Source organism: Erythrolamprus reginae, chromosome 4 (genome assembly GCF_031021105.1).
Source record: "Erythrolamprus reginae isolate rEryReg1 chromosome 4, rEryReg1.hap1, whole genome shotgun sequence".
Lineage (NCBI taxonomy): Eukaryota > Metazoa > Chordata > Lepidosauria > Squamata > Dipsadidae > Erythrolamprus > Erythrolamprus reginae.
The window spans coordinates 126,244,526-126,263,447 of record NC_091953.1 but is presented as its reverse complement, the minus strand read 5'-3'; the positions used below and the strand labels follow the sequence as shown (position 1 = coordinate 126,263,447).

The 18,922-nt window shown below is 43.2% G+C and overlaps 1 protein-coding gene across 2 annotated transcripts in view; it reads left to right on the top strand.

Moving 5' to 3' along the window:
* The window catches only part of KLF5 (KLF transcription factor 5), a 43,929-nt gene extending 26,041 nt beyond the window's left edge, over positions 1-17,888 (top strand). For both annotated transcript variants that reach the window (XM_070751357.1, XM_070751356.1), the window contains exon 4: positions 10,019-17,888. In XM_070751357.1, the coding sequence (XP_070607458.1) occupies positions 10,019-10,197 (179 nt within the window). In that variant the 3' untranslated portion in view covers positions 10,198-17,888. The remainder of the gene's footprint in view (positions 1-10,018) is intronic.
* The last annotated feature ends 1,034 nt before the right edge of the window (positions 17,889-18,922 follow it).

Here is an 18,922-nt window from a genome sequence, read left to right as displayed (position 1 = left end):
TGTGGGACCTAACCGGCCACTGGCATTCGTGCGGCAGAAGACAGTCTCGCAGATATTCTGGTCCGGTGCCATGAAGGGCTTTATAGATCATAACCAACACTTTGAATTGTGACCGGAAACGGATCGGCAACCGATGCAGACTGCGGAGTGTTGGTGTAACTTGGGCATAACTGAGGAAGCCCATGATTGCTCTCGCAGCTGCATTCTGCATGATCTGAAGTTTCCGAACACTTTTCAAAGGTAGCCCCAATTTGCACTGGGAGATGTTGAAAGAAAATGCATAAACCATGCCCACGGTGTGGTAGTAAAAATTTTGGTAGTTGGCCACCTTTAAGCCAGTCACATGACCTTTAAACCACCCCTGGTCACATGGCCATCAGCCCACTCCCACCTGGTCACATGGCCACTGAGCCACGCCCACAAAATTAAGCCACGCCCACAGCGTGGTAGTAAAAACTTTTTGCAGCCCTTCACTGGACGTTTTCTCTTGGATCTTCACTGTTCATTGCATGGGTGATAGGAGCGATGAGAAGTCTATTAGTAATAGTAATGCAGCCTTAGTGAATAGATTGACAGTGGTGAGGGAATTATTTGTTTATCAAAGTGATGGCATTTGGGGAAAAAGTGTGTGAGGGGTCAGAAAATATTTTCATGGCCCTCTTTTTGATTCATGCAGTATACAGGTCCTCAAGGGAAGGCAGGTTGGCAGTAATTGTTTTCTCTGCAGTTTCCTCTGTCCCTCTCTCTCCATTCCTCTGTCCTTCTCTTCCTCCTATCTCTCTCTGTCCCTCTCTCTCTTCTCCTCTCTCCCTCCTCTCTCTGCCTGTCTTTCTCCCTCCCTCTCTTTCTCTTCCTCTCTTTCTTCCCCTCTCTCTATCCCTTTCTCCCTCCTTTTCTCCCTCCTTTCTCCCTTCTTTCCCTCTCTATCTTCCCTCCTTCTCTCTCTCTCCCTCGCTTTCTCCCTCTCTCTCCCTCTCTCTATCTCTCCCTCCTTTTCTTTCTCCCTCCTCTCTCCCCTCTTTCCCTCTCTCTCTCCCTCTCCCTTCCTCCCTCTCTCCCTCCCTCCCTGTGGTGTTTTAAATAGATAAAACAGGTTTTATTTAATGGCTCCTGTCCCTGTGACAGTTTCTATCAGATTTTACTAAGATGAGATCGTTCCCAGACCTGCAGGCTAAACTTTACACAGGGTGTAAAGTTAATCTGATGGCAAGAGGAAGGAAGGAAGGAAGGAAGGAAGGGAGGGAGGAAGGAAGGAAGGAAGGGAGATTTGATGAACTAGACCTCATTTGAAAGAGGAGGAAAACTTTCCTTGTGGCAAGATCTGAAGAAGGGCCTGGTCTTGAACGGGTGCTCCTTGATGCTCTCTCTTGCAGGAAACAACTCCACTTCCTTTCTTGATGGACTCTGCCACCTGCCCCCTCCATTTCCCCCACCACCACCACCACCACCCCGGCTAAGACCAGAATCTGCCCAGGAGTTCTATTCATACTTGGAGCCGATCTCTGCTTTTCTTGTTCCTCATTCATGCATGACGTTAAGCCGTGAAGTAGTTTGTTTGTGGCTGGCCACATATGAGCCCCCACCTCTGGTTAAGTGTGATTTATTTTTTTTCCTGGGATGACAAATATGCCAAAAACCCAATCACAGTGACTCTTTCCTTCACCCTTGGGGTGAGATCTAGTGTCGAAGCGGTTTCTCAGCTTCCCCGGTTTTCATTCATGTTAAAAAGAAAAAAAATAAATGGCCCAACAAGTCAACTCCTCCTACGAAGTACTCCTTCTCCTCGCCTCCCTATCCACCTCACTTCTCCTGTAGGGGTCAAAACTATGCCGATCCCCCTCCATCATAATCAAGCTGGAATTTCGGTCCGAGGATCTTTCTTTTTTTAATTGGAGATTTCTAGCTCCCATGACAACATCCATTGTTGATAAAACAACATCCTAGGCGAAATTATGGTATAATTATAGGGCAAAGCACGTAACGTATTTTTAGTCTCCCTTGGCATGGTGCAGAAGCTGAAACCGAGCATGGTCAGTATCACAGCACCAAGGGGATATTTATGGGCTGGATAATGTTTGGCGAAAGAAAACCTGCACGCAAAGTATTCTGCACTCTTCATCCAAGGATACATTAAAAGAAAAGAAAAGAAAAAGAGCCGTGTTATTAGTAACTTCAGTATTTGCTTAATAAGTAAGAAGATGGTTAAAGATAGCTTATTTTTATTTCCTCCCCGTTTCCTTCTCTTATCTTGTTCAGTTCGGGCTTGCTCTAAACTGCTTCCAAACACAATGTTGGTCTTTCAACCAAAAGTTATTCCTAAATGTATTCCACATGCTTTCTCGAAGCGTTGGTTTTGAAAATAAAAATAAATCGACTTGCAAGTTGGGATGCATTACGAGCAATGTCAAAGGACTTGGAAATACATTTGTTGATTGACTTAAGCCTAACCAAATATTTGAAATCGGTGAGATTGGATGAAGATGATGCAAAAATCCAATTAACGTTATGAAAAAAAAACTTTTAAGTTCTGTTAAAACAGAACTTAAAAGGAAAGTAGTTCTGTTTTCCCAGAAGTGATGTGTATAATATTTCTGGCGCGGGAAGAAAGCACTGAAGTCTTGCTGTTTCGCCAGAACTTGGTACCAGCTTCCTCCATGCTGTTTTATTTGAACAGTGTTGACATTTTAACAAACTCCGAAGCGTCCCGCTCGTGTTTCTCAGAAGTTTTTAGTAATCCTTTTACAGTGCAGTATCTGTTTGAACTTGAGACATCATGTTCCAGTGCGCGTTGCATTTAATGGCCAGTTGCATTCTTGGGTTTCACGACCTCTCGGTCCTCATTTTTCAATTTCTGGAGGAGAATCAACTATTTTCTGAAAACTTTGCAGCTTCTGTATTTTGTGCAAATGGTTAAAAGTTAAGCCACGCTCGCAGCCCTTAGACACAGAATAAAGAATTCAGTGTCTTGTTGCTTTTTGAGCAAATAAACGTCGTTTTCATCGGGAATCCCTCTGCTTTATAAAGTTCGGCATCGTGAATCAAGGGAAATGAGCTTTAAAATAACTTCTTTAAAAAACAGTTCTTATGTTGGAAATTGTGCCACCTATTTTTGCTGAACCGAACAAAGGGAAAAATATGTGGCAATGCAAGCAAGATACAAACAAGATACATTTTCTGCTTCATCTCAAGAGGTTTCATTTCAGCCCTTCCATTAAAGCCGTTCCTTTTAAGAAAATCATCACAGGTGTCATCCCTACTCACCTAAAGTAACTTCGTACTAGGGGGAGGATGGGAATGGTAGTCCAAAATAGAGCATCGGTGGTGCAATATTTATTTATTTTATTTATTTATTCAATTTTTATGCCGCCCTTCTCCTTAGACTCAGGGTGGCTTACAACATTAGCAATAGCACTTTTTAACAGAGCCAGCATATTGCCCCCACAATCCGGGTCCTCATTTTACCCACCTCGGAAGGATGGAAGGCTGAGTCAACCTTGCAGTACTGCAAGCTACTTCTGCTGATCACTGGCTGCCAGCAGTTTGCCAGATCGAATCTCAGTAGGCTCAAGGTTGACTCAGCCTTCCATCCTTCCAAGGTCGGTAAAATGAAGATCCAGCTTGTTGGGGGCCCTCTGTAAACCGCTTAGAGAGGGCTGTAAAACACTGTGAAGCAGTATATAAATATAAATGCTAACTGCTGTTGCCATTAGATGAAAGGCAGAACAAGCAAAATTCACCACCACCACCGTCACTCTAGCCATTGTCTATTCCCAGTAGGGTGGAGACCTCTTCCACATGTCCAATACAGTCCTGAGCTTTCTTTTGCCAATTGGGCCCACAATACTTGCTGATGTTCTAAATCCATCTTGTTTTAGATCTGTTTCATGGATGCTTTGGATCAAGTGGGATCCATTCTAAGGCTGCCTTGATCCACCTGCCGTTTATTGTCCATCCCATTTCCATTTCAATTCTTTTGTTCAGTTGATGGCATCATACACTTTCTTTTGTTCTCTAAAGCAGTGTTTCCCAACCTTGGCAACTTGAAGATATTTGGACTTCAACTCCCAGAATTCCCCAGCCAGCAAATGCTGGCTGGGGAATTCTGGGAATTGAAGTCCAGATATCTTCAAGTTGCCAAGGTTGGGAAACACTGCTCTAAACCACATGTCTTGTGTGATATGGTCACTCCCCATGGTTGATGCTGGTGGCTTTTTGCTGTTTGGCTGATTCTATCACACCTTCTTCCAAAGCTTTAGGAAACCTGGATGAATTGTGATCGTAGAGAGGTGGTTTACGTTTGGCCATATCCCTGCCAGACCATTTTCAACAAGGGTTGCACAGCTTCTTCTAGAAATTTAGCTAGAAATTTTCCTAAACGGTGAGAAAACTTTAAAACAATAGAACGTCTTGCCTACAGAAGTTGTGGGTGCTTCATTACTGGAGGTTTTAAAGAAGAGACCGTCACTTGTCTGAAATGGATGTGGCTTATTTTGTGGGTGTGGCTTAATGGGTCATGTGACTGGGTAGGAGTGGTTTGCCGGTCATGTGATCAGGTGGGAGTGGCTTGAATGATCATCATTGTTCAAGTGAACTGTTAAGTCCTTGACATACAACCTTAACAGTGTCGCTCGCTGAGGTGACAATTTGCTTCGTTTTTCGTGCGTTCTCCTTCCTGGGTTGCCCACCCGCCTCAGGATTGGTAGGTAGGCAAACGGGTGCTGCCAGAAGGTATAAATGCTGCCAGCGCCGCTTCCACCCACGCTGTCTGCTTGCACCTCAGGTGGGAGGTGGCTGCGTGAGGCTAGAGGGGAGCCGGGCAGGAAACTGGGAAGCTTGTCTGAGGCCAGGAAGGAGGAAAGAGGAAAAAAGCAAGGAGCACAGACATAGCAGCAGCAGGGGAAAAAAGGAGAGCTGAGCCGAGACCAGTAATCCAGGAAGTGACAGCCGGCGATCAGCTGGAGCTGTGCACACATCTTCATTTCCACCGGTGGAACTGTGTTCCACCCAGTCCTGCCTGCTGCCCACCCCTGGACGCGTGGGAGATTTCAACAATTTTTTTTGCTTCTGTGCATGCATGTAAGCAACAAAATCACCAAAATTTCATGCGCACATGCATCCCCTTCCGAGATTTCAGTGCATTTTTTCTTCCTGCACATGTGCATTACTCCTGGACTGTGTCTGCAGTTTTTAACCTGTGGATGGTATGTTTTCAATCAGAATAGAGCTGGGAGGGATCTTAGAGGTTTTCTAGTCCAACTCCCTTCTCAAGCAGGAGACCATGTACCATTCCAGATATATGACTGTCCAGGCTCTTCTTAAAAACCTCAAGTGATGAAGTACCCATAACAGGAGGCAAGCTGTTCCCCTGGTTAATTGTTCTCACTTTTTAGGAAGTTTCTCCTTAATTCCAGGTTGCTTCTCTCCTTCTATTAGTTTCCGTCCATTGTTTCTTGCCTTGCCTTCTGGTCAGTGATGGGTTCCTACTGGTATGGTCAGGTATGCAGAACCGGTAGAAAACTTTTGGTCCGGTATGCAGAACTGTTAGAAAAATTTTGAATTTTTTTCTTCCTTTCTGGGCTCTGGGTATGTTTTTCCTATCGCAGTAAATAAAGCTGAATGTGTATAATTTTAGAAGAGTTGTAAGTGTGTATGTGTAATATGTAGACTCCGTAGACTCGTAGACTATATAGACTTACATATATAGTATATATAGTAGATAATGTATATTTTTGTGTGCCTGTTTGTAATATGTAAGTACATGTATGGCATATATACACAGAATTAAGTAGTACATTTTGGACGTTCAGTAAATAGATAGAGAATTTGTATCTCATTGAGGCGAGGAGAGGCCAGGCACCCTAATCCTAACCCAAACTCTTGATGTGAGTGACATCAAGTTGGCCACCCTTAAGCCAGTCACATGACCTTTTAAGCCACAACCTGGTCACATGATCGTCAAGGCGCCCCCACCTGATCACATGGCCAGCAAGCCACACCCACAAAATAAAGCCATGCCCTGCACAGTGTGGTAGTAAAAAATTTTGCAGCCCTTTACTGCTTTGGAAAATAGGTTGACCCCTCTCATCCTTCTAGGAACCTCTCAAATACTGAAATATTTGTAAGTTGTGAAATGACCAGCAATTCCCATGCCTGGAAAGCAAGCAGTATGCCAGGCTCTGTTGTGATTCAGCCTGAGGATCCTCAGGGACCGGCTGCGTCTCTGCTGGATCCATGCCCAGAGGAGGAGGACAGTAAACAGGAGGGGGAGGACCAGGCAGACGGGGGAGAGGAAAGTCAGGAAGAGGAGGAGGGAGAGCAGCCTGAGAGCCCCGGGGGGGGGCTCTCCCCAGCTAGTAGCCTGGACTCATTGGATGAAGAAGCACAGGCTATAATTGACATGAGACAGCGACGTGCAGCTCAGAGACGGGACCAATTAGAAAGGTATTTGCATCACTGAATTGGCAACAGCTGGGTTTGGGTGTGGTTCTCCTCAGCAGGGTTTAAAAGGCAGGCCTGCCCTTGCAGCCTTGTGGAGCGTTATCAACTGGAAGTTCTGTGACCCTGCTTTGCTTCTCGGCGTCTCTGATCTTGGCTTGTGGCCTAGAAGTCTGGAAGACTTGGGGGAGGCGTGGGTTTGTTATCTCCAGCGTTGTTTTTGACAGCAAGAATCCTGTCTTATTTCATGGCCTTCATGAAACCTCTGTGAAGTTCCAGCGTGTTCCTGTCTGTAAGAACAGTTTCTGTTACCTGTGTTTGCTTTGAATTATATAAACTGCCTTTGCTTTTTACCAGTGTGTCTGGATTCTCTTTTTGGTTGGTGTTGGCTTCTGGAGGGACCCAGACAGAACAGGCTCAAATTTAGCTTTATTTTATTTTTCTCTCTAAGTTTCTCAGTTACAAGGAAATGGTTCCTACAAATCCTCCTACTTGCTATCATAGCTTAGAAAGATTTACCACCTCATGCATTTTTTCCCCTGAGAACTAAGTCCAAGTTCAGAGCCCTCTAACAGCTCCAGTTGACAGTTACAACCGATAAAAAAGAGTTTTGGGTGTGTTCAGGTTTTATGACAATGCACTTCGGTAAACTGTGGAAATGACCTGCGAGCATAGATTTACATGAATGAAGTTTGGCCACATAAATAACATTTTTTTTTTTGGAGTCACACTGAACAGCCGCCTTCGTTCTTCAGAGAGCAGACATTTTATTCCTGCCTCTGGTTTCTATGAATACCCTTCCATCATTTCAACAGACATAGTTATGAATTTTATAGGTATGTTTAAAAATATCCCACTTAAGGCTGCTAAATTAAATACCCATCTATTTAGCTATCTGTGACAGTATGTTCCAAACGGGACTGTGGAAAGCCATGCAGTTAAATCTATATTGGGCCGTTACATAAATCTGTGGTCAAAATTTTCAAGGTGTTAAGTATCTCGTGTGCCAATTGAAGCCACGGATAATTTCAGGTGTTCATCACCTTGGGTGGCTGGTTGGGCTGAAGAAATGTGCTAGCAGCCGGATACATTTGGTGCCTAATTTTTTTTTGCAGACGAGCCTAATGTTTGATAAATTAGTCATGTCAACGGTTTCCAAAAACACTGGCATTAAATGCAAAGGATCTCATGCATTTGGAGAAATAATAATAATCTGAACAGCTTGTCTAAGCCTTAGAGCAGCGAGGGGGAAACTATGGGCCCTTTACGGTTGATGGACTCCTAACTCCCAGAATTTATATATTTAATTGTTTGTTTGTTTACTAATTGATTGATTGGATTTATATGCTGCCCCTCTCTGAGGACTCGGGGCGGCTTACCCATAAAGTCCACGGGTCATAAAAGGACCATAGTTGTTCTAACTTTGAGGAATAAGAAGAATTTTTTTTAATTTCCCCTATGGGGACTGGGGTCTGTCTGTCTGTCTATCGTCCGTCCGTCCGTCCGTCCGTCCGTCCGTCCGTCCATCCATCCATCCATCCATCCATCCATCCATCCATCCATCCATCCATCTATCTATCTATCTATCTATCTATCTATCTATCTATCTATCTATCGTCTGTCCAATGAGATCCAATAAGATGAACTGATATTATAACTGGTTGAAGCCCTGTTGCTTTGTATGGACTTGATGTTTCCTGTGTTTTAACTTGGGAACTTAACTCACAACCAGTTTTAGTGAGGTTGTGACCTGCTGTGTTCACGTATTCTCCTTTGCTGGATGTCCTGTGTTTCTGTGTCTCTTCACCCTTTATTTATTAATTGGACTTTTATGCCACCCCTTTCTGAAGACTCGGGGTGGCTTACAACATATATAGGAACAATATAGCATCCTAAATTCAATTAATATAAATTACTAGTCTAAAATACCCCAAACCATAAAAAAACACTCATTCCCATCCAAACAACGAACTCACAATGCATTCATTGTCCAGGAGCTAGGGTCCAGTGAGCCCAAGCCTGGCGGCATAAATGAGTCTTGAGAGTCTTGCGGAAGGTGAGGAGGGTAGGTGCAGTGCGGATCTCTGGTGGGATCTGATTCCAGAGGGCTGGGGCCCTCATAAAGAAGGCTCTTCCCCTAGGCCCTGCCAAGTGACATTGTCTAGTTGATGGGACCTAGAGAAGGCCAACCCTAGTCTACGGAAAGGGGCGGCATACAAATTTAATAAATAAATAAACTCTGTGGGACCTAACTGGTCACTGGGACTCACACGGCAGAAGACGGTCCCGCAAGTAATCTGGCCCAATGGCATGTAGGGCTTTATGGGTCATTACCAACACTTTGAATTGTGTCCGGAAACCAATTGGCAGCCAATGCAGTCTGCAGAGTGTTGGAGAAACATGGGCATACCTGGGCAGGCCGATGACTGCTCACACGGCTGTGTTCTGCACAATTTGCAGTTTCCGAACACTCTTCAAAGGTAGCCCCATGTAGAGAGCATTGCAGTAGTCGAATCTCGACGTGATAAGGGCACGAGTGACTGTGAGTAGAGACTCCCTATCCAAATAGGGCCACAACTGGTGCACCAGGCGAACCTGGGCAAACGCCGTCCTCGCCACAGCCAATGACGATGATGTTCCAAAGTCAGCTGTGGATCGAGGAAGATGCCCAAGTTGCCAATCCTCTCTGAGGGAGTCAAAATTCCCAATAGCCCCCGGGCTATTGGATGGACAGATGGAAGTGTCCTTGGGAGGCAGAACCCACAATCACTCTGATCCTAACAACCTCCAAACACCAGCACATTACTTCCTCTGCCTCCCCAGATCTTTTGATCTTAGTTGATGCCCAGTTGGGAGCTCCTTTGGAATATTCACATTTGGAATACTATGTTCAGTTCTGGAGACCTCAGCTACAAAAAGATATCGATAAAATTGAACGGGTCCAAAGACGGGCTACAAAAAGGGTGGAAGGTCTTAGGCATAAAATGTATCAGGAAAGATTTCATGAACTCAATCTGTATAGTCTGGAGGACAGAAGGGAAAGGGGGGAACATGATCAAAACATTTAAATATGTTAAAGGGTTAAATAAGGTTGAGGAGGGAAGTGTTTTTAAAAGGAAAGTGAACACAAGAACAAGGGGGACACAATCTGAGGTTAGTTGGGGGAAAGATCAGAAGCAATGTGAGAAAATATTATATTACTAAAAGAGTAATAGATGCTTGGAACAAACTTCCAGCAGACGTGGTTGGTAAATCCATAGTAACTGAATTTAAACATGCCTAGGATAAACATATATCCATCCTAAGATAAAATACAGGAAATAGTATAAGGGCAGACTAGATGGACCATGAGGTCTTTTTCTCCCTTTCAATCTTCTATGTTTCTATGTTTCCTTTCTTGTGGGTCTTGAACATGGGCTTGTTAACCTCCAACCCATTGTCCTAGCGATGTGAGCCACCGTGTTCGTAGGGTGCAATGATTTAGCCCAAAGAAATTCTCCTATAAAAGTGTGAATTGGTTTTGAGCATTGCCTGTTGACCAAGGAGTATTGACTGACGTTTTCTGCCTTTTGAATGTTTTCAGGAGAGAAGCCATACAAATGCACTTGGGAAGGATGTGACTGGAGATTTGCTCGTTCGGACGAGTTGACCCGCCACTACCGGAAGCACACGGGCGCCAAACCCTTCCAGTGTGTCGTCTGCAGCCGCAGCTTCTCTCGCTCCGATCACCTGGCCCTGCACATGAAGCGCCACCAGAACTGAGCTGTCTTCCACAAGGCAGCGGGCACCTATGCAACGTGCGGGCAACCCAAGTATCCACCCCCTCCCTTCCATTAGAAATAGCTAAGGGTTTGCCTGCGTACGAACTCTTCCTTTTTTAGAAGCAGAGAAATAATAATAATAATAATGCTACAAGAAACTGGAAATGTATATTTTGTATATTTATGAGGAAACAGGGATGACACTATCCAGAGAGATACGGATTGTTTCACTGCTTTAATGCCCTGTGACTTACCCTCTTTTGTATCTTGGACTTACAGTCCTACAGGTTTCATCTCAGGGCTGCCTGTCATGACGTTTTGCAGATGGGGTTGGGCGGGTGGGTTGGATAATTGGGTGGTGGTGGGTAGGCAAAAAAGGGACTCTCCAATTTGATCATGGGGCCCTAGGTCGCTCCATGGCGGAGTAGCAGCACCATGGGTCTCCAAGTCACACTATTCTCAGCCAACGGCTGTGCATGTCCGTACATCAGTAAAGGGCCGCTCGTCTTAACCTCCTGCCAGTGCGCCCTCCAAGGCCATCATACGTATGCGCCCAATGTGTGTATCGGTGTGAGATTTGGCTCCTGCACATGCGCACCCAACAAAATCTCACATGAGGTCATGCGCACAAGTGAGATTTCAGAAATTTTTGCCGATATTTTTGCTTCTGCGCATGTGCAGAAGCAAAGAAATGGTGAAAACTGCCAACATCTCACTTGCGCAAGCATCTTCCTGCAATATTGTGTTTGCTGTGCATGTACAGAAGCCAAATCTTATGTGGGGGCAACTCGGGGGCATACAGCTGTGCATGCATCCCAGAATTTCCTACTGTTGGGCACCAACACTGCCGTACATCAATTTCAATCATAAATGTTGCCAAAATAAAATCATTTTTTTAAAAAAATTGAAGCTTCAGTGCTTCACTCCTTTTTTCTCTCTCCTTGTCCCTCCTGCTCTGGGAGAGTGGGAAGAAAGAGAAAAGAGAAGGGCCATTTGACCCCGCAATCATGGTTTTGCAGTGGCCACAGAAACCAGGATAATTAGCCACTTTTCAGTGGATAGTTTTCAGATCCTGGTTTCTTCGGCCATAGGAAGCGCTACATTCTGGTTCAAGAGCTCTTATTCCTGCTCTTGTGCTCATCTACACAAAAGGAGGGGAGAAGGAAGAGGAGGTGGTCTCCATGGCCCACTGGGTCTCCACCTTCTGATTCTGGAAACCATGGGTGACATGGAAGCATGGCCAACTGGCTCTTTTTTGTCCATGAACCTCCAAAAGAAACATAGAAACATAGAAGTCTGATGGCAGAAAAAGACCTCATGGTCCATCTAGTCTGCCCTTATACTATTTTCTGTATTTTATCTTAGGATGGATATATGTTTATCCCAGGCATGTTTAAATTCAGTTACTGTGGATTTATCTACCACAAAGATTCATCCTGTTTGGACAAAGAGTTTCTGAGTCCCTGGGGATTTTGTGCACTGGTTTTGCACAAATTGTAGTTGTAATCTGGCAGTTAATTGATGTACGGCAGATAAAAATATTATTGCATAAATATACTTTACTCATGTTTCCAAAATACAATGTGAGAAGCCGGTCCTTAAATCTTAAGTTTGAAAAATCTGCATTATCTGTAATTTTAGAAGCCTGACCAAAACACTCTTAATCAGATGGTGTGTTTTTTTGTTTTTTTTAAAATAATTTAATATAAACTGACAGCCAAAAGAATCCAGAGAACAACCCGCAATTTATTTTCTCTCGAAACTGTACTGGATGTTTTTTTAAAAAAATACTTGTTATATTTTATATTTTTTTTTCTGTGGAGATTAAATATATAGAGATGAAATTCATAAATAGCCATAGAACAAAAATGTTCCATATGTTGCATGTCTACCAAGACAAAGATTTTGTAAATATGCAAATCAGCTCTTAATGTTTTATCACAAAAGGAATTTTCTACAAATCAGTGAGGATAAGTGCCAAGCATTTGACACGGGACAGTTCAATCAGGCACGTCTAATATTTAGCGTATGCGTTCATACAGATCTGATCTGCCAAGTATTTAAAAATTTGGAGTCCATATTTCCCCCCCTCTCCCCCAGTTTTGTAAAAGGAAAACTGTTTTGCACAATGCGAGCTATTCAGCAACTGTCAAAAGCTTTAAATAACAAGAGGATCTAAGACTAATAATGTTAAACCTTTTAATATAAGCTAAACTTAGTCCTGCTTTAAAAAGAAGGATTTAGAACATGATTTTACAATATCAGAACTCTAAGCTGGTGAAACACTAGTGTAACGCCTTGTGAATTTTGCTCACCCTGATTCAGTGGGTATCAGGAACTTGGTGAAATTCTCCTGGTTTGCTTGTGCCTGTCGGTCATTGGAGAGGCGGTCACAAAGGGAGCACGAGGCTCCATCCACTTGCCCAGATGCCGCCATTTGGGTTCTTTTAGTTATGTTATTTTACAAAGCCTTCTGTGCATGCACAGAGTGTAAAAGAACTCGAATGGTGATATCCGGGCAGGTGGGTGGAGTCGCACGCTCCCTTCATGACCAATAGGCACGAGTGAACTGGGAGCATTTCACTCCTGGCCTTTCACCCTTGAAAGTATTTTGGATTGCACAGAGGTTGGGAAAATAGAAAAGAAGGCCAATCAGCTTGAAGTGGGCCAGCTAATAGGAATGAGACTTTGTTGTGTCTTTTTAACAAAAGGAAGTGTACCCCCCCAATGTCTAGTCAGACAAATGTTGAAATTGTCTGGGCGTTCATCTCTATAAGGTACATCGCTGGGTATGGGAGACTCAGCTTTTTTCCAAGTACTGTAATCTTTAGAGGAAAACAGTGTAATTAAAATGAAAACATCCCCCCTGTTTGCAAAGGCGAAAAATCTGACATGGGAAAATGTCTTTTTAGCTAAAGATGGGCTAAGGAAGGGGAAGGCAGAGTTGGCTCTTGTGCGACATGTGGACTTCAACTCCCAGAATTCCTGAGCGAGCATAACTGGCTCAGGAATTCTGGGAGTTGAAGTCCACAAGTCATAGAAGAGCCAATTTTGCCGAAGGGATCCAATTCCAGGGTGACCAGATCCGGCCTGCAGAAATCCAAGTGACCACTAGGTGGAGGAGAATGACGAATGTTGGTGACACCCTCTAGAACAGGGGTGTCAAACTCAAGTCCTAGGGGCCAGATCCCAGAATATATACAGATTGCTTAGATCTGGCCCGTGGAGCCATGCTGGAAACAGCAGAAGACTGGGTCTCGGTGCCTTTGCCAGCAAAAAAAGACCTCAGGAAGGCAGCCCTCCCAAGCTCCATTTTTGCTGGCAGAGAGATTGGGCCCCCAACATGAGTGATGTTGAGTTGGCCATGCCCACTTTGGCTAGACCCCTCTCCCTGAGGTCAAACTCAACTCTGATGCAGCCCTCAACGATATTGACTTGGACACCCCTGCTTCAGAGGTTGCCAGCTTTCCACAGGTTATACTTGGGAGTCCTGGACAGAGCTTCACCATTATTCTTGCTTGAAGCATCTTCATTTCATTCTGCGGAGATGCTACTGTTTAGCTAACTCCCACCTTACTGTTCCCATAAAGCCTATGAAAGCTGGATTAAATGCCTGCAGGGGCACCAGTATCAGGTTCCTACTGGGATGGGGGGAGGAATACCACACCGTAATGGTGAGCTATGAGCCGGAACACTAAATTGCGCTCATCGCCATGGCTCATACAGCGCGATTATGCTTGCACACCTGTGGAGATGGCAAAATTGCGCACAGAGCCGCAGGTGTGCCCGTGTTTTGGCATGTGCGGAAGCAAAAAAACCTCACCGAAACATGGGTGCACCTGTGGCTCCGTGCACGATTTTGTTATTTTTCATCGAGTTTTTTTGCTTCTGCGCATGCACTAAAGCAAAAAAAAAAAATGCCCAAAATCTCACCCATCTGCGCATCTTCTTGCAAGATTTGTTTCCTGTGCATGTGCAGAAGCCAAATGTTGCTCTGATGCATGCACATATGTGCCGGTCACCCAGAGCTACGCGGACATCAGCACCGGTAGCGGCGGTAAGTTGGAACCGCCGTCCGAGGGGCACCCAATGGAACAGCAGAAAGATGGTGAGACAAAACCACATTGAGTACAATTAACAGGCTGTTGCTAATTTTTTTCAAGAGGGCAAAAAGGAAACTGCGGCCAGCCGACCCAAGATTTAATCTCAATCCTTGTTCTTAGATGCAAGTGACCAATTAGGTGAGCGAAACAATCAGTGTATTTATTGGGAAACAAATCTGTTCATTTCTTCATGGAGCAAGGTGTGAACAGGTTGACTCACCCAGCACTTCCTGGTCCTTAGGTGTTTAGAGAGGGAGGGAGAATCTAATACGTGCTGCCTGCCATACTCACAATTTCGGCCCTTGCAGTTCCACAGTTCCTATTTCTCACCAAATTTAATCTTATCTGAACCAATAAGAGCAAACAGATATTATTATTACAAAAGAAAATCTTGAATGGATTCTTCTTCAGGTTCCTTATATTGACTACCATATTTTTGGCGGATAAGACACAATTCCCCTCCCCTTAAAAGAGGCTGAAAATTTGGGTGCATCTCATACTCCGAATGTAGCTTTTTTGAAGCTTTTTTCCCATCCCTTATGAGGTGTTGGTGAGTGAAGCGATCTGGGCTTTGCCTGCTTTTTTCATTGCTGCTCTCTCCAACAATCAGCTGTGCTTTAGAAGCTGTTTTTTTTCAGCACTAACAAAGCGCTAGCGAGCTTTGCCTGCTTTTCTCATTGCTTCTTTCTCCCACAATCAGCTGTGCTTTAGAAGCTGTTTATCCCCCAACCAGAGGATAAAAAGCATGCACGCTCAGAACCAGCAAACTAATGTGCTGAAACTGACCGGACTAAGGAGGCTTGCCAGATTAATATCAGGTAGGGAGAATCTCCCCCATTTTCCTCCTCCAAAACTAAGGTGTGTCTTACACTCTTGAAAAATATGGTATGTTTGTCTATTGCATAAGGATTTGCTATAATTGCGGTTTGTTGAACAAGCTAGGAGCGAGCCTCAATGTAGCCTGTAGCCTACCCAAGTAACATTGACTTAATGGGACATTGCCTAGTTTATTTTCTTTATTAATATTCAGAAGTCCCGGAATAAGCTATTCCCAACATAACAAACTAGGATTTGTAAGCCATCCACCAACCACGTCATGCAGTATTTTTTTAAAAAAAAAATAGTTTGGGGGTTTTGTTGTTATATTAAGCTGACAACCAGTGACATGATGATCTAGAGCTGTGAGCTAAGTAGCCTTCCCTCTGAATAGATTGTGTAGATTTCATAACAAACCCCTCATTGGTTGTTTTTGTTGTCTTTTAAAAATTATCTTTTTGCCATTCATTCTGGGTCAATTATGTGACTAATGAGTATTATCTGTAGGACACTAGGCACAAGAGAATAGCTTCCAAAGAGCAAGGTTCTAAAGAGCATTAAAAAAAATAAAAAGCAGGAGAATGTGTCAAATTCTTGAAGACTCAATTCCCCAAAATTTGGGGAATATTAATTCAGTCCTATAAACATTTTTGAGATTCACCAGCCAGATAGGTAGAGATGATATATAGCCGGTTTGGACTGGTTCAGGTGAACCAGTAGTGGTGATCTATGGGTGAGCCCACTCCTATGCCCCTGGTGCTAAGCTGTCCTATTTAGGCAGGTTTTGAACCTGCACACATGTGTGCAAGCCACACACACACGATCAAAGCACATGCACAGAGAGCCACACACATGCACTGGCAAAGATACACATGCGCACTCACTTTTGCGAACTGGTAGGGAAAGTAAGTGAATGACCACCTCTGCAGATAGGCCCATGCATACCTGCAGAACTACATGTTTTGAGAGAGGACAATCAAAGTGGCTGCTTTCTATGTTTTCAGTTGTACTTCTGGCAAAAAGTGAACATTTTTTAGTGTAGAACTGGGGTTCTTTTCTGTGGACAAAGTCCACAAGGTAGAGAGGGATATTTTGCATTTTTCACCCAACCCTCTGCTGAGGAAGCCCTCTTTAAAAAAAGCCCACCCAAATTTCATTCTAGAAGCTGTTTTGACATTAAAAGTTACTTGGAAATGGAGTGTTGTCCAATTCTGTTGAGTTACATTGCTGCAACCTTCCTGAAGAAGAGTCCCAAATCCTATGTTTCGTAGGAAAAAGTTAGCACTCTTGCATCGTTTTGATAATCATTGGATATTTTGTTCAGATTTCTTCAGAAAAGAGTGTGACATCCTTAAATTTTAAGTTTTACCCTTTGTTGGACCAAATGTTTGGTTTGGTTCCTAGTATAGGATGAAGAGTGGAAAGGGAGAAGGCCTGATTTTCACAATACAGTTAAAGAATTTGGGTCATAAATAAGCAATTCCCATGAGAGGAGCCTTAGGATCGAGGCCGCTTATAAACTGTTTTTCCCCCTTCCTGATGTTTGACCAACAAACTGTTCCAGATCAGAAGACAACAGAAAACTAACATTCTGCATGTGTCAGTAGAATATTCCCAACCATATTATAAAACAGAATGGCTGAGCCAAAACCAAATAGATTACACTGGTTATGTGAACGTAGCTCTTTGGTTCTGGCTCACCAACTCTTATGAACAGAACGGTGGTGAATGTGGCTTCAGTCTGCTAATTTGTTACCTTGTGCAACCCAATCTTTTTAACCGTGGTGGCGCAGGTGATTACAGTTCAGCACTGTAGGCTAATTCTGCCAACTTCCAGCAGTTCGATTCTCCCTGGCTCATGGTTGAATCATTCTTCTATCCTTACAAGGTGGGTAAAATGAGGACACAGCTTGCTGGGGGCAAGATGCTGACTCTATATAAACTGCTTCAAGAGAGCTGTAAAGTACTATGAAACGGTATATATATGTCTATTGCTTATCTTGTCTATCTTGACTCAACTCTTCTTGAGTTCAGTTGGACATTCTCACTTGGGTCATATAGAATTGCAGCCATAACCTGATAGGGTTGAAAGATTTTGGGAGCTGATCCACTCTTCGTTCCCAAGTTCAGTCTAAGGAATAAAATCCCTTCTTTTAGGCACAGCTATGGCACAGGGGGTGAAAACAAAGCAGGTTGTAACTTGTACAGCTCTCAAAAAAAATTCATCACATGGGTGTAGATGGGACTTTTTGGATCACAGCTATTAAAACAGTAATACCATGCTGTCAACCAAAGGGTAAAAAAAAAAATTTAAATAAACTGACATGCCAAAAAAGAAAAAAAGCTCACAGCAAAACTTTGTTCAAACTAGTGTTTGCATCTTTTTATTTATTTTTGTGGTATATGGTAGAAACTTTTTAGGAAACAAAATTTCCATAGACTTGATAAATTAAAAAAAAAAAGGTTTGTTATAGGTTTTTTTTAAAGTGTTCCTCTGAATTGTAAATAGATGATGTACATATGTTTTTTGTAAGGCTTCAAATGTTTAATCCTGAAAAAAAAATTACCCGACAGAAACTCGAGCATATTCGTTGCTGGTTTGCTGGTTCCCTTCAGTTCTCTCTTTTTCATTCCCTCTCCTTAATTTTTTTTTAATATGATGACATATCCTCTGCAAATGATCGAGCAAACAACGGTATTATTGTTGAAAGATATTGAAATGGTTTATATATAAAAAGACAAACAATTTTTGACAATAAAAAGTGCCTAAAAATGTGGTGTGGAGTTCTTTGTACCCAATGTGAGAAAATTAGTGTGTGTGTTTGTGTGTGTTTGTGTGTGTTTGTGTGTGTTTGTGTGTGTGTGTGTGTTGCGTTTAGTTTATTGTCATTGCACCTGGTACAACGAAATTAAATGCCATCTTCAGTGTACCTTATAAATAGAAAAATAAAACACAAATGCACATCCTTCACATGCTACACAATTGAACTGAAAACCCAATAATGCATAATACTATATATTGCGGGACCGCCTTCTGTCGTATGAATCTCAGCGATTGGTTAGGTCCCGCAGAGCAGGCCTTTTCCAGGTCCCGTCAACCAGACAATGTTGCTTGGCAGGGCCTAGGGGAAGAAGGCTCTGTGGGGAGGCCCCTCTGGAATCAGCTCCCCCCAGAGATTGGCACTGCCCCCCCTCACCTTCCACAAAAGTCTTACGATTCACTTATGTCTCCAGGCTTGGGGCAATTAGATCTTGGATCCCTGGCTGATGAATGTTATGTATGGCTGAGGTCTGAATGTGTATGACTGATTTTTAAAATATGGAGGATTTTAGGTTAGTTATCAAGTTTAATTTATTGGATTTGCCATTTTATTTTATTGTTTTTTATTATATGATGGTAAACCACCCTGAGTCTTTGAATGTGTATTTATCCCCAATACAGTGGTAACCGGAAAAGGCAGGGAGAATCCTCTGTGGGGCCTCTCTAGGAATCTTCTGGGAGGAAACAGGGCCGGAAAAGGCAGGAAGAAGCCTCCGCGGGGCCTCTCTAGGAATCTCATGGGAGGAAACAGGGCCTCCACCCTCCCTGTGGTTTCCCCAATCGCATGCATTATTTGCTTTTACATATGGGGAAAATGGCTTTTTCTTACAAACTTTTCTACTTAAGAACCTGGTCATGGAACAAATTAAGTTCGTAAGGAGAGGTACCACTGTATTTTAAAATTTAATCGTACACGTTTGATTGCTTTTATTGCAAACAAATAAAATCAAATACAAAATAAAATAAAGTAAAGTAAAATAAAATTA